Consider the following 23061-nt stretch of genomic DNA (forward strand, 5'->3'; position numbering starts at 1 on the left):
TTTAAGAATACTTACCCCCGTATTCAAGAACGCCCCTTCACTCATCGCTCCAACTCCACTTGAGAAAGCCGATGGGAGTGCCATCTCTAGGCAGGGCAAGTCACTGGATATGAGTGATAATTTGCAGCTATTCTAGTGTAGCGCAGCGCCATTTTCAGCCGAGCAGTGGCGCAGTGCTCAACTATGTCAAGTAAAGGGTTAAAGTCGAGTCGAGGAGCGTTTGTGAATACGAAGGTTAAAGTGTGGCACGCCGTTATCGCTTTCGTTATGACTTTATTTTGCGTAGTATGTACGTATCTCTTCATATCGGCGTGCAAAAAAAGCAGTATGCTGCGTTGCATCGCCTGATGGATTTCGGGGCAAAATAATCTGATAATCATGTGACGGTTCGTCTCCGTCCTTGGTACTACAGTGTCTAGAAATATACTGCCTAGTGTGCTGAGCGCGTGCATTCCGTACGAGAGAGAGTGGCCCCACATGTGATGACTGCACTCAGATGCCACAAGTGGCGCTGCCACATTCGACGTCACCGCATGATCATCGCTCCAGGTCACCTCAGCCCCGTCGCTATTCGTCACCCCGCCCTACTGGATGCCTTTACACGGAAATCCGGGCGACGCAACTCCCGGAGGTGACGCTGCATTGGACTTCCGACCTGAAAACCCTCTGCTGACCCTGACTACGGACCAGAACATGCTTTCTGGAGAAGTGGGTTGCCCGCCTATTACAGCCCTCATTGTCACCGGTGCGCCTATTTCAATTATAGGCTCCGATTTCTTCGCACGGTTAAATATGGTCCTTACGCCACCCAAGTCCCTATTTGTGCGTGTCACTAGTGGAGCAACTCCGGCTGTGCTCCGAATGTGCTCCGCATGTGCGAGATTCGCCGACTACCAGACGTCTATTCTATTTCATGTTCTCACTCATTGTCCTCATACCGTCAACCTCGGATTCGATTTCTTGTCTGACCACTCTGCTGCAATTGACTGCTCTGCCAGCGTCGTGCAACTTGACTTGCCTACGGCCGCCGACGTGTCGTAGATGGCTCAGAACAAGCTTTCGTGCGCTGAGTTTGTTCGCCTCCCACCACAAGCCCTAACTTGTGTTACTGTTGAACCATATTCCTGTCTGCTGAATGAGGCTTACGCTGTCTTTCTGTCGCCCGGTGTTTTACTAGCCCGGAACGTCTCCTGTCCGTACACCGTCTTAACTGTTACAGCGAACAAGGTGTGCCTTTTTCTTCTGAACTTGGGGCTCAAACCTTAAGTCCTACCACGAGGCATTGTTATCGCCACTCTGTCACCATCGAACGAGTGCATGATCTCATCGGTGTCGCCTAAACTGTCCGCAGTCGTGTCCGATAACCAAATACTGCTGACGCAGCCATATATTCTACACTGCACAACAACGTAACCAAGGTGATTGCCTCAGAGCTGTCGCCGTCTGAAGTCAAAAACCTCAGTGGTAACCTTACGACCTATTCAGACACATTTGACTTGGACATTAGGCCCTCTGGTCAAACCTCGCAAGTCAATCAATACATAAAACTTTTAATGCATCTCCAATTCACAAGCGTTGCAGCCGAGTGTCACCACCAGAGCGCCTAGTTATCCAACAGAACATGCTCACAAAAGGCATCCGTGAGCCTTTTTCGGTTAAGTGGGCGTCCCCTGTGGTCTTAGTTAAAAATAAAGACAATACCTGGCGTTTCTGCGTGGACTATTGGCATTTAAACATGGTCACCAAAAGGGAGGTCTACCCGATTCCTTGTATCGATGATGTCCTGGACTGTATTTATAATGCAAACTACTTTTCTTCAATAAAACTACGCTATGGCCACAGGAAAATCTTCGTATATGACTTTGACCGCGAGTATACCGCCTTCGTAACGCCTGACGGTCTCTAACCAATTCATACTCAAACCGTTCAGCTTGAGCGATGCGCCGGCCTCATTCGAACGGATGATGGACGCACTTTTGCACGGCTTTTAATGATCTATCCGTCCTTGTTATCTGGACGACGTCATTTGTGTTTGCCCCAGCCTGTAAATCTCACCTCGAGTGACTTTCATGCATTCTTTCAGCGTTTCGTGTGGCCGAGCTACAACTTAATTCTTCGAAATGTCACTTTGGGCATTGCCAAATTGCTATGCGATGGCATCTAGTTGACGAATCTGCCACCCACCCTGATGCCGACAGAGTTCCCGCTGTCCTCCAATTTGCCTAACCCACTTGTACCATGGGCGTTCGACGTTTTGTGGACGATTGCTCATATTTCCCAAGATTCATAAAAAACTTCGCAGAGATTACACGCCCCTTCCCTAATCCCCTAAGGAATGTGCCATTTCAGTAGGGTTCTCATCAAGCAACGGATTTTTGCAAGCTTATAACACTTTTGGCCATACCACCCATTCTCATTCATTTCGACCTGTCCACTACAACTGAGGTCCGCAATGATGCTTGTCGATACGGTATTGGCGCGTTGTTAGTCCAGCGTCAATATGGTCATGATCGATTTCTTGCATATGTCGGTCGGCTTCGTTCTCCTGCCGAACACAAATACTCTATTACTGAGCACAAGTGTCTGACACTCGTATGGACCGTTGGTAAGTTGCACCCCTATTTATTTGCTGAGCTTTAACTGTTATCACAAACCATCACGCTCTACGCTGGCTTCCAGCCCTCAAGGATTCTTAGTCGTGGGGCTCTGCGCCTCCAGGAATACACCTACGCTGTGGTTTACAAGTCGAGCCGTTTACACCAAGAAGCCGACTGCCTCTCTCGGTACCCACACTCCCGATCTCGTAACGGTTGACACGCCTATATATTTCTTCACTCTCCGCTTTCGGTAACAAAGGCAATGAGTAATCGCGTGACGCGTCCATACGAAATTTATTAAACCACCTGAATACTGAATCAATGGGAGTTTGCTTCGACGTCGTCATTGTCGGTACCTTATATCGCAGGAACATACACACCGTGGGACAGGAACTACTCGTAGCACCCACTGATGTGCACTCAACCATACTTCAGCAACTACATGATGTCCCAACAGCCGACCACCTTGGTGCTGCAGAACGTACGACCATGTCCACCAACGCTTTTTCTGGCCCGGCCTCTGACGTTCCGTGCAAGGTTATGTTGCTTCTTGCCAATCGTGCCAACGCCGCGAAATTCCAGCTGCACACACTGCCAGGCTCCTTCAACTGATCGACATACCTGCTGATATTTCTTTCGTGTTCGCCTCGACCTGCTGGGCCCTTTTCTCTCTTTCTAACAGTGGTAACTGGTGGGTCGCCATCGCTGCAGATTGTTCCACCCGGTTTCTCATTACTAGGCCTCTCCCGAGCAGCTGCGCTACAGACAGCGCCGACTTTTTGTACACGATGTCATCTTACAACACTGCGCTCCTCGTCAACTTGTCACGGACCGTGGTCACTACTTTTTATCTAAGGTGATCGATGACCTACGTCGTTCTTGTGCAAACAAGCACAAGCTTACGTCGGCCTATCGTTCCTAAACGAACGGCCTCACAGAACGTTTGAATCGCACGCTCATTGACGTGCTCGCCATGTACGTCCCGACAAATCAACGTGGCTAGACCATTGCGCTATATACCCTTTGTCACTTTCGCTTAGAATAGCTTGCGCAGCGACACTGCGGGATATTCTGCTTTCTACCTTTTGTATCGAAGAGAACTGACCTTGCCATTCAACACGCTTTTACCAAACCCTGCCCACCTGTCCATCCACGGTATATGCTAGCCACACTATTAGCACAGCCCAATGGGCCATCAGATTGCCCGTCGGTGCCTTTCGGACACGAAGCTCCGTCAGAAACCTAGTCTTGACAGTCTCTGCCGGATCGACCGCTTCAATCCGGTTCACCTCGTTTTTCGGTGGTCTCTGTCTCGGTGTGTCGGCCTGGCCTAAAAGCTTCTGTCAAAGCACTCCGGGTCTTCTCATATGCTGCGGCAGGTGACTGATGTTACTTACGATAAAGATCCTCTAAACCCTTCAGTGCTCTCCTCATCTTCACACATCATCCACGTCACTCGCCTGAAGCTGTACCTTTTGTCCAACACTTGCCAAGAAGTGCCGCGTCGGCGCTTTTGCCGCTGGAGGTCAATGTTGCGGTGTTGGCGCTATGACAATGCTGTGGTGTGCGAAGAAGAGGATGACGACATGTTGGTGTTCGAAAAATGCAACAGTCGCCATCTTGATTTATGAACTATTTTCATACCACAAAGTAGTAAATATATGGGCAACATTACATACGCAAGCAAAATTTTAAAATTTCAGGATGGGTTGGAACTCCCAAATACCCTCCACTCTCCCTTGGGCTATGTCACTGAAGCCCATATATGTGAAATCAAAAAAGTATCTCACTTGAAAGGTTCGAGTTGACAATGTAATGCCTTATTTCGTAGCATGAAGCATTGCTGAGGAGAAACAAAGAAAAGGAAGAAATGCGGAGTGATAGGAACTTTATGATGACAACGAATTGTCACATTCAGATAATCGTTTACTGAAAATTCCAATCTTACGTTGTGACTGCTTGAAGAAATTGGCAGTGTGCCCCAGAATATATAGTTTCTAGACACTCTATGCCACAATTGGCGTGTGCTGCAGGGTCTCCAGCCCACGCCTATGGTGTTCATATAGGGTGGCCCCCTCTGTCCCTATAGTGAGCACACCGGTGTGTTTTAACTATATCGAGTACAAAGATGTCAAAAAAATAGGAGGGGGGGGGCAGTAAGCGTTTGTAACATGGTGCATAATGTTTCCCCTACATTGTTGTAGTGTCCAGTCACGTGCTTCTCTTTGCTTAGATTTTATTATAAATTCATATTAAATTTCGTCACTCGAGAATTACCCACATACTTACCAAAGTTCAAATGAGAAATCTCTAGGCATATTTAAGAGAGATGTAACCAAACTGTATACAACTACGTGTGTGTGTGTGTGTGTGCGCGCGCGCGCGCGCGCGTGTGTGTGTGTGTGTGTGTGTGTGTGTGTGTGTGTGTGTGTGTGTGTGTGTGTGTGTGTGTGTGTGTGTGTGTGTTACTGAACACGTAAAAGAATTACTGGTTGCACCACTGGCCGTGTGTGAGATCATATTTTTTTCATTTTTTTGTTACGACAGAAAATACCGCTGCGATTCACCAGTGTTCCAAGTCATTTATAACTATGATATGGCTGTTTCTAAACCTCAGTCGCATGAACCCGGTCAAGGTTTTGCGCAATCAAACGCAATTCCAGTTTTCTTGTCTTGGTCGAGAACGATATCACGTGCTTCATAAAAAACGTTATCTTTCTTTTTTTTTAACAACCACGAAGCGGCAAGCCAGCTTTAGTATTGTCTTTTCTCTCTTTTACTCGTATTTGTCTTAGCACCTTCTTCCTTTAACATAAGTAAGTAGCCTCTATCGCAAACGTGCGTCTTCTTAATGATAGGTTTTAATGGCAAGATTATATAGACACTACAATTTCCTACGTTGGTTCCTGGCCGAAACAATAGGAACACACTTGCGTGATGTGCATGCTCTTTTCATGACCTGACGTCTATTTACCACTCGCATACATGTGCAGCTGCAGCTGTGGAGCTATTTCAATTTACGCCACACTAGGCCTGTGGGGGTAGCAAATATCTTGCGCGGGCGAATATTCTTTCTTTCGAGGAAAGTTGTTCGCAACTCAGGCAACCGCTACATGTCTGTGGGTGTCCTCGTAGCACTCAAAAATATTTCACAACTGAATTCTGCCAGTAGTCACTCCTGGAGAATCAATCACTCACTAACTGCCAAGATTGATAATTTCTAGTGAAAAGTAAAGTGAGGGAAAAGTTTTACATAGCTATGATTGGTTCAAGTGGTTGGGGAGGCGAAAAAGCGTGTTCCCTGTGGTAATGGGCATCTGCGAATAACGTAGTAAGTGAAACCTGCAATCAAAGTATATGCGTCTAATATTTATTAACGGTGTGGCTAGTAAGCTTACCAGACATCATATTCTACCAAATATTGTTTTCATTGGGCTTCGTTGCGGATTTCTATCTTTCATACCACTGGCTATCAACAGATGTTGCTCCATTGCACTAAGATAAATAATAAAACCCTTTAACGCAATCAAAAAAAAATATATCCTGGCAGCGGTGGGATTCGAACCCACGCCCCCGAAGAGACTGGTGCCTAAAACCAGCGCCTTAGACCGCTCGGCCACGCTACCGTCACGTCGTGCTGTACGGCTGCTTCTATTGTGACTCCACGGCGCTTCGCGGAAAATGTATACAATGCCTACGAAAACAGGCGCTCTGTTGGTTTTCTGATTAGGTACTCGTTGGACACGTTTTTAATGTGGACATTAGAGCGAAAAGCAGTTGACAGCTTCCCATTCTCGTGAATAGATGTGCATGCAATGAAAAAGCATGATGCTTGCGAGGTTTTTGTTGACGTTACGTCATATCTCGTAGCATGAAAGAGGGAAGGAGATAGAAACAGAAGAAAAAATATGTAAGAGACGGATCTTTTATGATGGCAACAGTATGACTCTTCTCGATAAAATTTTGTTTGGTAGGGACAGAAAAACAAGTTTAATAAATTTAGAAAAAGCAATGCTTTTATACGCTATGAACATTCAAAATACCCCTAAAACCTTCCCTCGTAAGTTTTTATGGCTGGGTGTGCATTAAAAATACAGGTGTGATGAAAAGCTCCGGAGCTCTGTCCCATCTAATACTGTGCAAGGGCGACCTGGGAAGGTTTAAAGAAACTGCGAAGTTTTTGTGTTATTTTGAAATGTAGAATTCGTGGATGACTGGAAAGAGGGATCAATGTGGCCAGGAGCAGCCGAGTAGGAAGGAGCTGAAGAGTGAAGATGATGTTTAAAAGTACTGTTCACAGCTCCTCAAAAATAGGGCTACGAAAACTGCCTGCCCACCAAGCTTCTTCCCTTCCCCTCTTTCAATATTCTCATTCCTCTTTTTTCATAACATAATGTTTGCTGCCTGCTGGCCCAGTGCATGACAAGCTTTTAATTACATATATTTAAGACGCGAGGGAAACAGCGCCTCTGTATCGTTCGTAAAGCTGATAAGGCACAATGGCGAGATTACGAACACTGTAGTTCTTACGTTGGATCTTTGCCAAGACGTTCAAACGTGCACTCGTGTGTGTTCGACCCCGGCCGCGGCGGTCGCATTTCAATGTAGCAGAAATGTATAGGCTCGTGTACTGCGCCATAGTGTTCTAGTACACTCTAACGGGGCGACGTTAGTGCCCTTTGAAGAACACCAGAAGGTCGATATTTGCGGAGCCCTAAACAACGACGTCCCTTCATAATCATATCGCCGTTTTGTGAATTAAAACCCTGAATATTATATGATAGCACTCCGGTAGTGTGCATTCACCCTCATTTCGTCTCCACGCCTTGACAATTAACCACTCGCAGCCGCAGATATTCAGCTGTGGGGGCATACTCGCGTCACTTCCAAATCGTAAAACACCTGCACGCCTGCTTGCGCACGACATTTTGCGCGTGCGACGAATGTCATGCATGCGCGGGCGGCAATATTCTCATTCTTGGAGTTGCGCAAAACAAAAGGCAAAAACTATACACGTATGACAGTGTTTCAGTGGTCCCCGAAAACATGGGCACCCAATATTGAGACCAGTTGTCACTTCTGGAGAAGTGCGATGCGATTATTGAGACGATAGACAACTTCAAGCAAAAGAAAAAAAAACACAGGATACCTAGGCAAACAAAGTTACATCTTTACTTCACAACTACCCAAATATTATTCTTTTTTTTTTGAGATAGCAGGAAATTAGGAACAATATAAAGGCGTAAAAATCAGACGTAATTTTTTTCTGAATAAAATTCTTTTTTTTTTGTTCATTTTCACAATAAGTTGCTCTCTTTGTGCACAAAATTCTGCCAGTTGAGGCTTGCTTGTACAGCACTACAAGTAATGATGAAACGGCAAGGTTGTAGCTAAAAACGTTACACTGGCAGCGGTGGGACTCAAACCCACGCCTACGAGGAAACTGGTACCGAAAAATAGCGCCTTAAACCACTCGGTCACGCTACCGACACAAAGTGCCGCTTTGCCGACCTCGTGCGTCGCGTGGTGCTGCGCTGTAGATCTACACCGTCAATGTAAACAGGCTCACTGTTTCTCACTATATGTTCGTTGCACACGTTGCCGTATACAATGCTATATATACGTCCAAGCGGAAAGCAGTTCTCAGCTTCATTTTTGCGTAAAGCAACGTGGAATCAAAAGGCACTTGAAAGATTCCGATGGGCGTTGCTCGAGGCGTTGGCCCTATGGGGGTAACGTGATGTCTTTTAACATGTAGCAGTCAGAACAAGAAGAACAGATAAGAAAAGAAGAGAACGAGAGGGTTCCTTATGATGTGAACTGATCGCGCTGGCTTTCAGTGCGATTGCGTCAACAAATACACACAGAGCGACGTCACACTAAGCAATACTGGTACTTATTGTTGTCAGTACATTGGAGTGCAGCAGTTTCCTTCAGGTTAAATTTTTTGTGCATTTACATTAAATTTTGTAACTGAAGAAGAACCTATCAATATACATAAAATTACCATCTCTTTTAGTCACCTTTCCGATGCATCTACTCTAGCTATTTTTGTGATATACAAATTGTGTGATAAATTTGTGTGTGCCTTTGTGGCTGATGAAAACCCTTCAAATGTGAAAACACCACGCAACTGAACTGCTACTTGCATCAGAGAGCGCCTCTCTCAGACATTCTTGCTAAAGAAGCAGGCTGTATTCAGGCAAAAAACGGGGAAAGAAGGAGCGATCACGCGAGTGTTCTTTGTATGCCACGCCACAGCAATACCACGGAGTCGCTTTGGTGTGAGAATGAAATAAGCTTTGGCAGCTCTTGTAGCGGTGTCGATAGAGTGGTAGAATGATTACGCTTTTTTCAACCACCACAACTTTCATCTCAAGGCCAAATTGACAAAGTGTTTGTCATAACAGAACCCCGGTATTACGTTATCATTTGGATCAGTTGGCTGGGAAACAGATCGCGATAGTGGCGTAGAATGGAGTGAAATGACTCCTACCTTGAGCGGTGGACAACAGGCAAAGCCGTTCCATCTCACACTTTTCGTGCTTAACAAAACTTACATGAACCTTGCCGCAGAATGTTAAAGTAGCGGACACACTCCCTGTCTGTTTGATCATACGTTCTGGTCGTGCCCAAACCAAAGGCCTTCAGATGTAAACAGTTAGGAAGACTGGAGTTGGCGCATATCGAACAATAGCCTTCAAGGAAGACTCCCTTCCGTCCAGAGTGCTTCTGTAATTATGTAAGCCTTTAACCTACCGGTGCCTACGCGAGCGGAGCTACCGACTTCACCTGGAGCTTTGCCCTTGGGATAAGTTGGGCTCATGTCAGGTCAACGCCAGTGTTGATCACTGCTTTGGCTATATGTTCACTCTTACCACAATGTGAAAAGCATATGCTCGGTATATGCTCCTGTGACTCAGCAAGATATAGTCAAGAGTTGCTCGAATACGGTGTCAACCACAAACGTAAATTGCCATCGGACATAATAACTTGAGATTATCCTAATGACCTCATTCTTACTAAAAAAGGCACACACGCTGCTGCACCCTTAAGGCCAGGTAGTGGGTGCCTAGCAAATTCGGAAAGATTACACTAACTGTTTGAAGTACGCACAAGGCAAAGAACATCGCTATCGCGTTCAACTCCTGAAGTAGAAACTTGAGGGTCCACCAATTTTTCATGTGCGCATCACCGCACAGTAAGTAACATGCACTGCAGATTGGTAAAACTGACATCTGTTTTCTAAAGTGAGTGTCGACGCTACGTCGTATAATATGATACCTTTGGGTGTCACTAAATTCGACGTGCTTGGTAAGCCAATGATCAATCTCATAGCCTGAGGAGTCGACAGCAGGAGGGTCCTATGAATCTCTCTCAGCTTCAAATTGTTCCTTCTTCAAATATTTGCAGCAAAATGGAGAGTGGGGATAGTTGGGCTCGTGATGTTCAGATATTTTTTGTGATTCGTCTCTGCGCTGTTCCGCTACGAATTGCTCAAAAAGGCACATTTCTCAAATACTTCTCCCCCTTCCGAAAAAGTTCCCCGCTATACACGTGCCCTCGACATACGCATGGCCATTCAAAATGCACGAAGAAGTCCGTCAAACTCACAAACTTAACTCGAAAAGTAAAAATACTGCACAATTCCCTAGGGAGAGAGAGAGAGAATAGATTGAGAGAAAAGGAGGGATGTCAATCAGGACTGTAGCATTCGGTTCGCCACCCTGCTCAAAGAGGAGGGGGAATGAAGAAGAAAGATGGCGAGAAAAGGCCTATACTTGTCCAATGCTCCGCGTGACACCGACTACCAGAATGGGTATATGAACGACTTTTTCAGGGGCGAAGCCCCTTATGGCGTGGTTTGTGTGTCCCCCGTTTGTTGTGCGTAACCACCGGTGGCGCATACCTGAGAGAGGTGGTATTTGCCATAGGGGATAGATGGGTGGGTATGTGCCACCACGGAAGTAGAGAGGCGATCGCGCGACTACGATCGCGATGAAAATGTGCGAGATGGTGGTACTTAGAGTGTTTACTAGATGAACGAATGGACGGATGCATGGACGACAGACAGGCAAGCAGACGGCTGGACGAATGGACGGACGGATGGACGGCTGGCAGCATGGAGGCACAGACGGACGGATGAACGCACGCATGGACGCAAGAACAGACGGACTAATGCAAAATGAACGCACTAATGGACGGAACCAAGAACGAACAGACAGATGGAAGCAAAGACGGACTGACGGACGCTTCGCCTCACTCATCATCAATCACTCCATGGATATGCTGCGATTTTTTACATACATTTCCAGGGATTTTTTTTACCAGCTGAAAAGAGTACTCATCTCGCACGTTGCTGAAAAAAGATCAGCCTGAAGTTTCTAACCCTGCCTGTTATTTCTCATTTATACTTTTGCAAATAATTAGTGAGCCCGAGATGCATGATTCAAGCTGAAATAACCGTGAATCGGAGGTGGAGCAGAGCGAATGGGCGCACAAAAATAAACTAGCTGCTTTTATAACAACTGGAGGTTTGTATGCGCAAGGTTTATTTCAGCATTATACTACCGATTAGAATAAATTTAGCCCCACTGATAATGGTTGGTAAGGTGTGTGTCCAGGCGAATAACTATCACTCTCTCAACGAGTTCATGTTGGCGGCGCTTCGGCTTTCCTTTAACTTTAAAAACGCTGTCCGCTTTTTTTATTTGTACTCGATAATAATTTCTAATCCTTCCTTGATATATTCTTCTTTCATCTGAAAATTCAAGAACATCAGCTTTTGAATGACAAGTATTTTTACTATTTCCACTACTATTAAGTGTCGTGGGTCCTCATTAAAAGCACAAATATTATTTTTGTGGACAAAACTCAGGCCTTGTATATGCCCGAACAAAAAATACGGCTTTTGAAAGAGTCTGTACACAGTTAGGCCAGCAAAAGCAACACAGAAGGTATGATGATAATGATGATGCGCCTTCAGCTTGGCTGGCACTCGCCCACAATGTGGGATCGGCAAGAACCGGGCGGCAGGATCATCAAGCGTCTTAGTTATAAGTCAGGCATTCACACTCAGGTAGTCTCGTAGCGGTAAATAATAATAACAATAGACTAACAAGGTAATCATTTTCTTGCCACTATGAACGCACACACGGCAGAGTAAACCTCCCTGTGGCTATAACCTAATGTAATCCCTCCGAAAGATAAAATTACTTCCACGTTTATTTTTAAACCTAGCTTCTCAATCGGTTCGACCAGGTATCTTTTCCATTGATAAGCATATCGTTGACAGGATAAAACGAAATGATGTATTGATTCTGATTCCTTGCAAAAGAGACATAATGGAGATGCTGGGAGTCCAGCATCTCTGTTATATGTCAGTACACGACATGGCAGAGAATGAAGAAGACACCCTCGGACGCACGGGTCACGCGAGCACGGTTCACGCGGAGGCCTTCATCGCGATCTCCAGGCCTCATTCTTGGTCGTAGCCAGTCTACAGACGCAGATGTGCAGAGATGAATTCGCTGATTGGCAAGCAAGGCGACGTTGAGTTCAACCTGCGCGACAGGCAGGTGAGCGTGATCATCCTCCTGCTTGTGGCCATCGTAGCCGGCGTGTGTCGCGCGCTGCGACGCTTCTTCAACATACCCGTCGTTGCCGTGGTTGTGGCGCTGGGCTTTGGCGCAGGCCGCCTTGTCAGCGGCTACGACTCGAAGGAGAAAATCCTTCCGGTTACTGACCAGCAAATCCGCGAGCTGTTGTTCCTCTACCTGCCCGTGCTCACGTTTACCGGCTCGATCAACCTGCGCAGCCACCTGTTCAGGCAGTGCTTCTGGCAGTACGTGCTGCTCGGATTCGGTGGTATGCTCTTTAGCACCATGCTCTTCATGCTGTACATGTCGGGTATGCGCGAAGCCGAAAAACAGCACCTGGCCGAGACGGTGCTCATCAGCTTGCTCACCTGCTGTCCAGAGCTTATGTTCGTGTCTGACATGAACGCGCTGTCGTCTGCCCGCTCGCACATACTCGAGACCATCATCATGGGAGATCCGCTCATCGGAGCCACCGTTCTCTGGATGGCCTACCGGTTCAGCACGCTGCCGGAGAAGTTGACTATTTACGCTTTCCTAAGGACAGTCACGTCTACGCTGTTCATCGGGCCGTTAGTGGGCAAAGCGCTGGGACACGCACTCGCGATGGTTATGATAGCGTTGGCACAAGACCTTCCCGTCTCCTTCATGGTGAGTGCTATCAGTGATATAGCAACATGGGCCTTCGCCGAGCAGTTTATGCACGGTGCTGGCATCAGCACCATCCTCTCGATGGGTCTCACCACTAGCTCCCATGCAGATGCCACTGTGTACAATCCGATATCGATCAGAAAGTTCTGGATGCTCATCAGGTACGGCTACGAAATCGTCATCATGTTCCTGTCTGCTTATCGGATAGGCCGAGACTCGCGAGAGTTTCTGTCGTGGCACGAGATAATGAGCCCAGTAAACGCGTACGTTGCCAAGATCGGTGTCCGGTTTGTCACCATCATCGTGTTTTATCCGCTGTTGGCATCAGTGGGTTATAGCCTGAGTTGGCAGCAGTGCTTGATTGTGGCCTGGGCGAACTTCAAGGGCGCCATGATGATCGCCCTGGACTTGACCAGAGCTTTTCCGACCATCAACCTCAAGCACGCCCTCCAGGAACAATTTGTTCGTCTGGGCACGCTCTTCCTTGTGCAAGTCCTGAATACCACTACACTGCCAAAGCTAATGTCGATGCTCGGGCTGCTGGCACTGACGGACGTGGAAAGGGCCAACATGAACATGGTCATAATCACGCTTCGAAACACAGCGAGTTCATCAACTAACTTTCAGCGACGAGACAAGAAGTTCTCGGGTGCCGACTGGAAGTGGGTTCAGATGCACACGTGTATCGAAAACCCTTATGAAGACGTTGACGAAGACGACCACGCTGAGCAGACGGACACATACTTGCCGGCACTCGCCTACAGGAATGCTACTGCAAGGAAGGCCAGCTGTTCCATCCTTCGGCTTCAGAAGGTTTGTTGCAACAAGCAATGCGAGGATGGCATGATTCACAGCAAAACTAAGAGCAAGATACTGGCCGCCCTGCAGTATGCTATGGAGAAGGAAGTCTGCCTGGATTACACCATGATGAAGCCTTTCGTTACCGTCCCCGGTTGGATCTATGGGCTTAAGGACTTGGTGCAATGATTCGCAGGTAAGGAAGCCATCGAGAAGTGCCAATACAAATCAAGACGTTCCACCCGCTCACGTACGGAAGATGACGAAGAGGACATAGAGCACGTTAGCCTCCTATCAGCCATGCTCAAGGAAGGCTGGTACCATGTGCTAGTCGGATTCGTTGCTTTGGGCTTCGTCTTGCTGCTCAGTGGCCTGGCTTTGTTTACAATCAAAAAGCGCTCGGATACGTCCCAGTATGAGCTACTCCTGTCGATCACCACGTCAGTGCAAGCAGCTTACATTCTGCTCTACTCGATAGAGATGGTCATCCTGGTGTACACCCTTGGCATGCTGCGCATGGGCAAGAATATTTGGAAGCAGCTTGATGTTATCATGTACTTCCTGGTCGTGATCGAGTTCTTCCTAATCAGCATGACCTCCGTGAGCAGCGGCACCAAGCCTGACGCCACTTACACCAGCGTCCTGCAGATAAGCTTCATCACAGTAATCTAGTGTCGGATCATGAAGACGCTGCAGAAACGCGTCGTGCTATTCCTGTGGATATGGGACATGCTGGATGGGCTGCTGAACCGAAAACTGTTCTACGCGTATGACCTTAGCTGGGCCTACGTCACAGCTGAGCACGAGGTGATGAGCAAGGTATCCCGTTTCGTCGCCATACCCCAGTTGGCGGCTTCCATACGCGAGAATAGTGGCTTGAACAAGCTGCACACGCTCAAAAACGTTGTGGACATCCAGCAGCGCTACCCCAATATCGAAGTGGCAACCAAGACTCGCCAGGCAGCTAGAAAGATCCTTAACAAGGCGTTCGACGGCCTCAGGGAGCTAAACGAAGGGGGTTTACTGGACGACAAGCAGTTCAGCCTGCTCTTCTCCAACCTGTCGTGGATGATCCAGCACGCCGATGGCATGCCCACCAACGTGACCGTGGGCAACACAGCATTCAACACGATGCTTAGCGTGCCATGGCTCTCGCGCGACGTCGTGCCACAGCTGCTCAATTGCTTCTACCAATATCTGAAGGAAGGTGAGCTACTGGTGGAAAAGAACAACATGCACGACTGTGTCTTCATTATCTGCTCGGGTATCGTCCGGGTGAGCGGCTGCAACAAGGAGCCCTGGGCGAACCCCGTGCAGCTCGCCAACTCGGACTCGACGCATTTCTACTTCTGCGAAGGAGCCTTCCAGGACTACCTCGTGGCGCCGGACAGTCTCGGCCTGTTGGGCTTCCTGACGTCGAGACCGTCGGTGTGCCAGTGTGCGTGCGAGACGGACGTCGAAATGTGCTGCATCCCTATGGAGGAGATGACAACGCTGGTCGAGCAGCTCCCGGAGGCGCCGAACCTCGTCTACCGCATGTGGTTCAGCGTCGCCATTCGCATCGGGCTTGCCGTGCTCGTGAACCAAAAGCGGTACCAGGTAGGTCTGTAGCTTTGATAGATTCAAAATTTCAAAATTCATATTAACGCCTTAGAACTAACAACAGCGTGCGCTGTTCTTCAGGTGCATTTTTCGGTACGAAAATTCACCTGGCGTTAACGCAACAAGAGATAGACGTTGCTTGCGCTGTTGTGTAACCAATTTTACGAACAACGTAGGTATCGGCAGTGATGTACTGGCAATAAGTCAAAGTCGCGTTGCTAGTTGGGTGAGAACATTACCGTGTCAACTTGGCACGATTCGGTGTAGTGAAAAACAAACGTTTGCACTGCCGATCTCACCTCCGGGTTCTTCAAGAAAGTGTTCTTGCCTTTCTATAATCCATACTTATGACCTACTTAAAGAGTGTACCTCTAATAAGATGTTAGTTTCTAACTCCTGTAGAGTCTATCATGAAGTTAACGGAATATCTGGAGGTTCTGAAAAGTGTTATTAGACTGTAAAAGCTAACAACTGTCAGCAAATAAGTTCAATTGTGTATTGTAGAAACGTATTACGTATCTGTGTTCAATGATTGCGGCAGCGCTCCACTGACGACCGTTTAAAGGGCCGTGCAGCAATTTTGGGACAGCTTTATATAGCAAGAGAACGCGAGTAGCAATGAATGCCGTGACGAGTGCGAGAATAATGGTACGAATTTCCGCCCGGGGACTCAAGTGCAATTGTCGTGAAGTCATCACGTCATGATGTCAAAATACCGTCACAAGTTCTTACGATTTGTGACGTAATAAGGACGTCTTCACATTGCGTTGGCTTTTTGCACCACAACATTTTGACGCCGAAGACGACTTCACGTTTGTGAGCGCTCCAAGGCTACTAACGCATGTCGCACGTCGGCCTACTTAAAATCTCAAACATGAAGCTCACATACATATCAATAACGCCCCCCCACCTTCATGACTGCCTTTTATTGGCATGCTTTAAATTTCCTAATAGGAAAGTTCATGAGCTACACAAATATGACTTGTCTCAAGTAGCTTCTGGAGGAACCCCATTCGTCCAATATGCTTTGAAACATAACCGTACAACGGAAACTCTGTATTTCATAACTGGGGTTGAGATTTGAGGTGTTGTGGACATCGATATCTACTTGTTTCTGATGTCAAACTCCTTCAAAAATAAGCTATTTATTGTATGTGAGAAATACTTTCGAATGGGAACGTTAGCTGACATTTTGTTTAAAATGTGAGCTTAACGGTACCTTCGAGAACTTCATACAACAAACGATGTTTTACATTGCCTCCATAATCAGCATACCTTAAACCAAGTGACGATAGTATGTGATTAAGTCATCAGGTGACGTCACGTCATGCGACTTCATAGTGACTACATCATTAAGTCATGAGTATTGTCAATCTGCGACTTTTTCGACGACGTATATGGTGACGTCGTGATCAGATAGCGAGTACTTGTTGACGCTGCCACTCGTGTTGACGCCGCCAGTACAGATGGTGAATTTTTGCGTTTCATGACGCATCGAAGAATTTTGACAATTAAAAACAAAACTGGTGGCACTGCGGACTCACGCATGTGCTTCTCCCGCTCGGCAGGAGTGGACGCACGACAAGCTGAAGCGCTTCCTGGAGAACGGCATCATGCCCAACTTGTATTACGCAACCGACTACTCGCTCGACGAGGCCGTGCTGGACGTAATCCTGGTCCAGGGCGTTGTCCAGTGCTCCAAGACGCACGAGCTCTACACAGGGCCCTCGTACATCCCCAGCACGGTGCGCGAGATGACGCTGCCGGGCATCCCTTCCGACAGGGCCCGGCCCATAATGCTCATCACCACCGTGATGCGCTACCACCTGCCGAGCGACCTGGACTGGTTCCACCAGCCGCTCACGCACTACGACTCCAAGAAGCAGCGCGCCATCTCCATGGCGGTCGTCAAAACCGGCTAAACTATGTGGCCCGCTCAAAGGCACGACATATGTGCCGCCTTCTCGCCATCGAAACAACCACCACATGGCGATGCAGTAATCTTTGAAAATAGCTACACAGACTGCTGTGCCATTTAACTTCAGTATAGTTATAGGTTTTGTTTTGCACACTAAGCGTTTTTCGAAGAATGATTTTCTTTTCACCAAGTTACATATACAATTTTTATATATTTATTTCGTTTATATAATTATTTCGTCGTAGTTTTCATAATCATCCACCTAGGGTAGAATTTGCTATCGAAACGTATTTGCCACAGAGACTTGCTTTTACAGCAGCATGGGACCGATTACGATTGGACTCAAAATGCTTGGTACTTATGAAGTGAAGGACGCTGAACTGAAGCACTTAGGATTTCTTTAATTATTGTTTCTGAATCGCGCATTTAGCGCTGTGTGCGTCTTCCCATCGTACGGCGACGACACTCACGCCTGCTTTAGGGCTCTTGAAGGTGCTGTGGAAATTTGGGAACGGGGTTGCTACAGAACACGCTGACAGTATGCAGTCATTGCAGTAGACTGCTCTGGCTCATTGCTCGAGGAGGATGCACTGAAGTTCGTGCTCTTAAGTGGCGGTTGCAAAGCCATCTGTAGCGTGTTCAGCAATCAGAAATTTGAATTCGTAATTCTGTGATTATTGTACGAAAGAGAACTTTTGCCACATATGGCATTTAAATGTTCTTTATCGCAGGCCTTAGATCAGCATATGCGATCGCTTGGCCGTTTCCTGTTCTTCGTGTACTATATACAAGAGCTTGGATGTGGGTCTCTCAATAGCTGTGTAATATGAACCGGCACAAGAAGACATGGCAGCTTTATTACAGAGCTGTAGCTCATTCCTAACGCTCATTCTAAGCCGCGACCACGGACGTTCATATCAAGCGCACATTACGTGGGATCTCCACCGTGCTATCTCGCGCGAGTAAACTTTTGAGAAACGCGGCAGTAGCGGTTGATCGCTAAGCACCCCCGTTATGCTTGCGTTTGAGCTCCCAAAACAGTTCAGTGAATGACAATATTTATTGCTGCATGGAATGCTACATCGCTTTTAGAATATAAGGGAATAAATTGATTGATATGTGGGGTTTAACGTCCCAAAACCACAATTTGATTATGAGAGACGCCGTAGTGGAGGGCTCCGGAATTTTCGACCACCTGGGGTTCTTTAACGTGCACCGAAATCTGTATAAGGGAATAAAGATCGCAGCGACATGGGTCCTCATCCAGTCCTCTGTCTAGCCTGGCTTTCCCATTCCCAATCGGGATCAACGAAGTGTGTTGGTATGCCGCGACGGCCTGGCACCCATACTGACCCTACTCTGTGTGAATTTTAAGGGCGAGAGCGGTCTGTTCGACCCCGCACCTCTACCCAGATATATGCGACAAATGAAAAAACTGGGATTCTAGAACCACTGGGATTCTAGAATCGCCTCCGCGAGTGCTTGTTGCACAGCTCTGCCCTTGCGACAAACTTTGGGCTGTCCAGGCGCGGGCCGAGGAAACCGCGAGGAGCCGAAAACTCCTAACAATGGCCGTCATCTAGGTGAGACCTTTTGCACATACCACTAACTTTCAGGACATTCCAGTAAAGTTGTTTTTGTGTATGTACTAATGTTAATGCCTCTCAGAAGACTCGGCACGAGAAAGCGAAATTAAAGATGTAGTACCGTCCACTGTCCGTCCCTCTAACCGCAAGTGATTGTTAAAACAATCTGCATGCACATCACCTGCAGTGTCTCGATAAAAGCCAGAACTTTCAACCACCAGTTCGCTTATGTATATCTAAGCCATCATAACTCCGTAAGCTACTGAAACATCTGTGCCCTCGGGAAGTGGAGGCGACTTTACATACTGCCAATTCGCCACGTTGGGTGTGAGTCATACTATAGACCTTCGTTATCATCATCCTCGCATACGGACCACGAATCACTTAATATAACGGCCGAATAGTTTACTGAAATTTTTTGAAGGGGTAGCAACTTTGCGAAGAGCTCTGCTATACGAACATGGCAGTATACGTGCAGTCCACGATGCGATGTGCACGTGACAAGGATACAGTCTCTGAAAAAATAACCACTGCCGATCTACCCGCATGGATGCATCAGCGGCAATCACATTGTCACTTTCATATTGAAGTAAGTGGTCTTCTAACAAGCCTCTAAAATAACAAGAAGATAGGATTTAGGCAGGAGTAGAGAATATATAACCCGTTTCATGGGCATACTGGTCAATTCTTTATCCGTTAAATCAATATCACTTACACTTGAGGGTTACAAATAATCCTGGAGAAACAAAACTTCAGAATCATATGTGCGCAAGACCAAGACTTCATAAGAAAAATGTTCTCTATTCAAAATTTAAACAAACTGCAATCGCTTTTAGGAGATTGTGTACATTCGAAAGTGTGTTTTACGGTTACAACGTGGAATCTTGGGATTCGGGCTTCTTGCCATTAAAAATTGTTTTCAGTAAATTTTGGTACCTCATCAAAACTTTGAACATCCTCTCACTCTAAAGGAACCAGACAATCCATATTGCATGCCACCCACAATTCAGAGTATGAAAACGCAGCAAAATTTTATAGAAGCCGACAAGAAAACATACAATAATTCATAAGCAGATTGTCTCGGCGTACCCCGGAAGGTTGTTGGCCAAGTTTACATGCCAACCACAGCGCGTGTTGCCTACAGTGCGCGTGGCCTTCTTCTTGCACAGTGTGGTTGCCAACTTGGCGTTTCATTGTAAAGTACCCCAGATGTTCAGCACAGCCACCTTTGGCAATAATCATATTTATCATTGCCTATACTGAAAACAGATGCTAACATCAGCCGTCAGAGCAGAAATGATCATGGATCTCTTGGAGCCTGCTTACCAACCCCGAGTCCTAGGAGCAGCGTCAGCTTTTCCAACGGTCATGTGACCTGGCAAGCAGTCACGCTTATAACCACGCCCTATGAGGAATTAAAAGGACTTACACTTCTGCAAATAAAAGGCCGTTCTATCTTTCTCTGCAACCGGGACGTCTGGCATTATATATTATTTATTACCTTGAGCATATATTGCACGATTGTTCTATGTATCTATCCATTGACCAATAAAGCTGATTCATTCTGATTGTTAATGTAACGCTTGAAATATTTGCGGTGAATGTCTGAAAAAGAAGACTTTTCAAGATTGTACACGAAATAGAAATTTAAGGTACCTTTATTCACACGATTTGTTTCGATTATTGCTATTTAAACATACTCCCTATTCGTCGCAGAAGAAGGAGGAGGAGGAAGGATAAAAATTGTGGGATCGCTGAGAGTTGAACGCGGTAGTGATATTCTGTTCCTAGCACGTACTTTAGTACATGAATTTTTTTTTTCAACTTGCTGTGCACCCACTCTATGCACCCACTACGAGGCCTTAAGAGTGCAGTAGCGTGTGTGCCTTTTATAGTGCGTGACTGGCTTAATACGCTGAAGTCATTGTGATAATCCCGTGTTCTAATGGCAATGCACGCTTGTACCACGCATAATTATGACAATATGTCATGCTGCATTGCGAGGTATGCATACATAACGCGTGGTTTTTTAAAGCATGTGTCACTTTAACGGCATTTTCAAGCAGAGGAGGTTAACTTCAATGTATTCAAAAGCAGAAGTGTGGCTGTGTGATAGCACGGCTGGTTTCAACGCAAACGACTCAGGTTCAATCCCCACTCAGACCCAGAATTCTTATTCTTTATACATCTGCATCTTTCTCGACTTTTTGGTCACGCAAGAATGACAGTTCGCTTACAATCAACGGCGTCGACGCAGACGCCGGAATTTCACATCATTCAGAAAAAAAAGGATAGAATGCAATAGGATGGAAAGGTGGGCTAGTTGGTAATTCATGCTGGTTCAGCGAACTGGGAGCGCGGGGGTTAACACAGACCCAAAGCAAAGAGGAGGCACACAGAACGAGCCCTCAACTAAGAACTGGTTTATTCTCACGTTCGAAGCACATATAAGTACACAAGTGTGCGCATGTGAACATGTGTGCATGGAATAAGATGATAGTGTGAGCACCAAGCGTGGCGTTCATTCGAATCACTTGTCTATGAATTATCAATATAGTTAAACTCACAGTCAAGTAGTGATAATGACGGATGGCTTATACACTGGTTCTTATTTCTAGAGATGTGATATGCTTCGGAAACTTCACGCGTGGTTTGAAGCAGATGCCGAAAAAGTACACTTGTTTTTTCAAACAACGGTTGACACTTGCAGGTATTGCAATGTGAAGCTAAAACGGAAACAGGACCCGCCGTATCTAATCGCATCGGTGTGTAAGAGACTTCTGCGGATGATGAGAAACGGTGATAAACGTGCGTGTGTTTCTGCAGAATGCAATAAAGGAAACAAACACGTGGCCGTCATTCCTTACATTCATAAATTGGCGCATGGGCTGAAAAATGTGGGGAACCGGTTATGTGTGCGCGTTGTTTTCTCTGCACCCAATAAATTGGGCCATACATGCGCCATGGTGCATAGATGGGCGCAGGGCGCGTCAAAAAGCAGAGGCTGTTTGCAGAAGCATACAAAACAATTTGTTAAGTGTTCTTTAGGAGTGGTGTATAGCATACCGCTAACGTGCGGTCGCATGTACGTCGGCCAGACCAGGTGATGTTTGAATATATGCCTCAGGGAGCATTTGAGTTCCTTAAAAGGTAGTCCTTTTTCGTTTTAGCTTCACATTGCGATTCATGCAAGTGTCAACGGTCGTTTGGAAAAAAACAAGTGTACTTTTTCGGCATCCGCTTCAAACCACACGTGAAATTTCTGAAGTATATCACATTTCTAGAAATAAGAATCAATGTATCAGCTATCCGTTATTATCACTACTTGACTGTGAGTTTAACTATAATGATATTTCGTAGACAAGTGCTTCGAATGAACGCCACGCTTGCTGCTCACACTATCATTTTATTCCTGTTGACATGCGCACCCTTGTGTACTTATATGTGCTTCGAACGGGAGAATAAACCAGTTGTTAGTTGAGCGCTCCTGCTGTGTGCCTCATCTTTGCTTTGTGTCTGTGTTTACCCCCGCGCTCCCAGTTTGCTGAACCGTCATGAAAAAAGGATAAATGCAGGCAGTTGTGGTTGGGCCTTCAGTCCAGGGCTCCGTTGGCATGAGCGGCTCGATGGGCCTGGTCAAGCAAAACTGTTTGGCTCTCCTAGGATAGCCATCCACCAGATAATTCCATAAAGTATTCTCTCTCTCCCTCTCTCTCTCTCTCTCTCTCTCTCGCTCTGCTTGGCCTCGTTCGCAAGCCACGCCTCCGACTTCCTGAGCAACGTGCGGATGGTTAGTAACGTTCACTGAGCATATACACCTGGTGTCAAACAACTAAGAAACTCTTCGTAAATTTAATTACAATCATTTCACAAGTCACTTCGACTACGTCAACAAAAATGGCGATACGTCAGTTCTCCGCCTTCGTTTCCTCTCTTTTTCCTCCTCTCTCCCTTTCTCCATTTTTATTTCTCTTTTTTTCCTAAATTCTACTGCTGCACACTTCGCTGCTGATCCCATGTGGTGGGTTGTGTCATTCTTCCGGAAATCATCATCATCATTGCCCACTTAGCTCCCTTCCCCCTCTCTGCATTTCTAGGTTGTTATAGATGGCTGTCTTCGAGGAGAAGAAGAAAAGAGGTACCTCACGCCACTTTGCGCATCCGCTCGAACTTCACTTCGCTTCAATATATTAGCTCAATTTAGCTTCCACAACCAATTCTGCAAGGAAAATTCTGGAACTCGGTTAATCCCTGTATTGGGTACGAGCCTTGCTCTAGGGAGAAGAAGAAGAAGAAGAAGAAAAAGGCTGGTT

The 23061-nt window shown here is 46.5% G+C and overlaps 1 protein-coding gene and 1 non-coding gene across 2 annotated transcripts; one reads left to right on the forward strand and one right to left on the reverse strand.

The window, feature by feature from the left end:
* Window positions 1-6141: 6141 nt before the first annotated feature.
* TRNAL-UAG (transfer RNA leucine (anticodon UAG)) lies at window positions 6142-6223 on the reverse strand. The gene has a single exon. It is a non-coding gene; the product is annotated as a tRNA-Leu (tRNA).
* A 5895-nt stretch (window positions 6224-12118) lies between these two features.
* Window positions 12119-13831, forward strand: LOC119185893 (sperm-specific sodium:proton exchanger). The gene has a single exon (XM_037434739.2). The coding sequence runs from the start codon at window positions 12119-12121 to the stop codon at window positions 13829-13831; it is 1713 nt and encodes a 570-aa protein (XP_037290636.2).
* The last annotated feature ends 9230 nt before the right edge of the window (window positions 13832-23061 follow it).

This window comes from Rhipicephalus microplus, chromosome 2, assembly GCF_043290135.1.
Source record: "Rhipicephalus microplus isolate Deutch F79 chromosome 2, USDA_Rmic, whole genome shotgun sequence".
Taxonomy (NCBI): Eukaryota; Metazoa; Arthropoda; class Arachnida; order Ixodida; family Ixodidae; genus Rhipicephalus; species Rhipicephalus microplus.

What these genes read in the sequence shown, in the direction of transcription:
- LOC119185893 (XM_037434739.2), top strand. Translation starts at nt 12,119, where the DNA reads ATGAATTCGCTGATTGGCAAGCAAGGCGACGTTGAGTTCAACCTGCGC.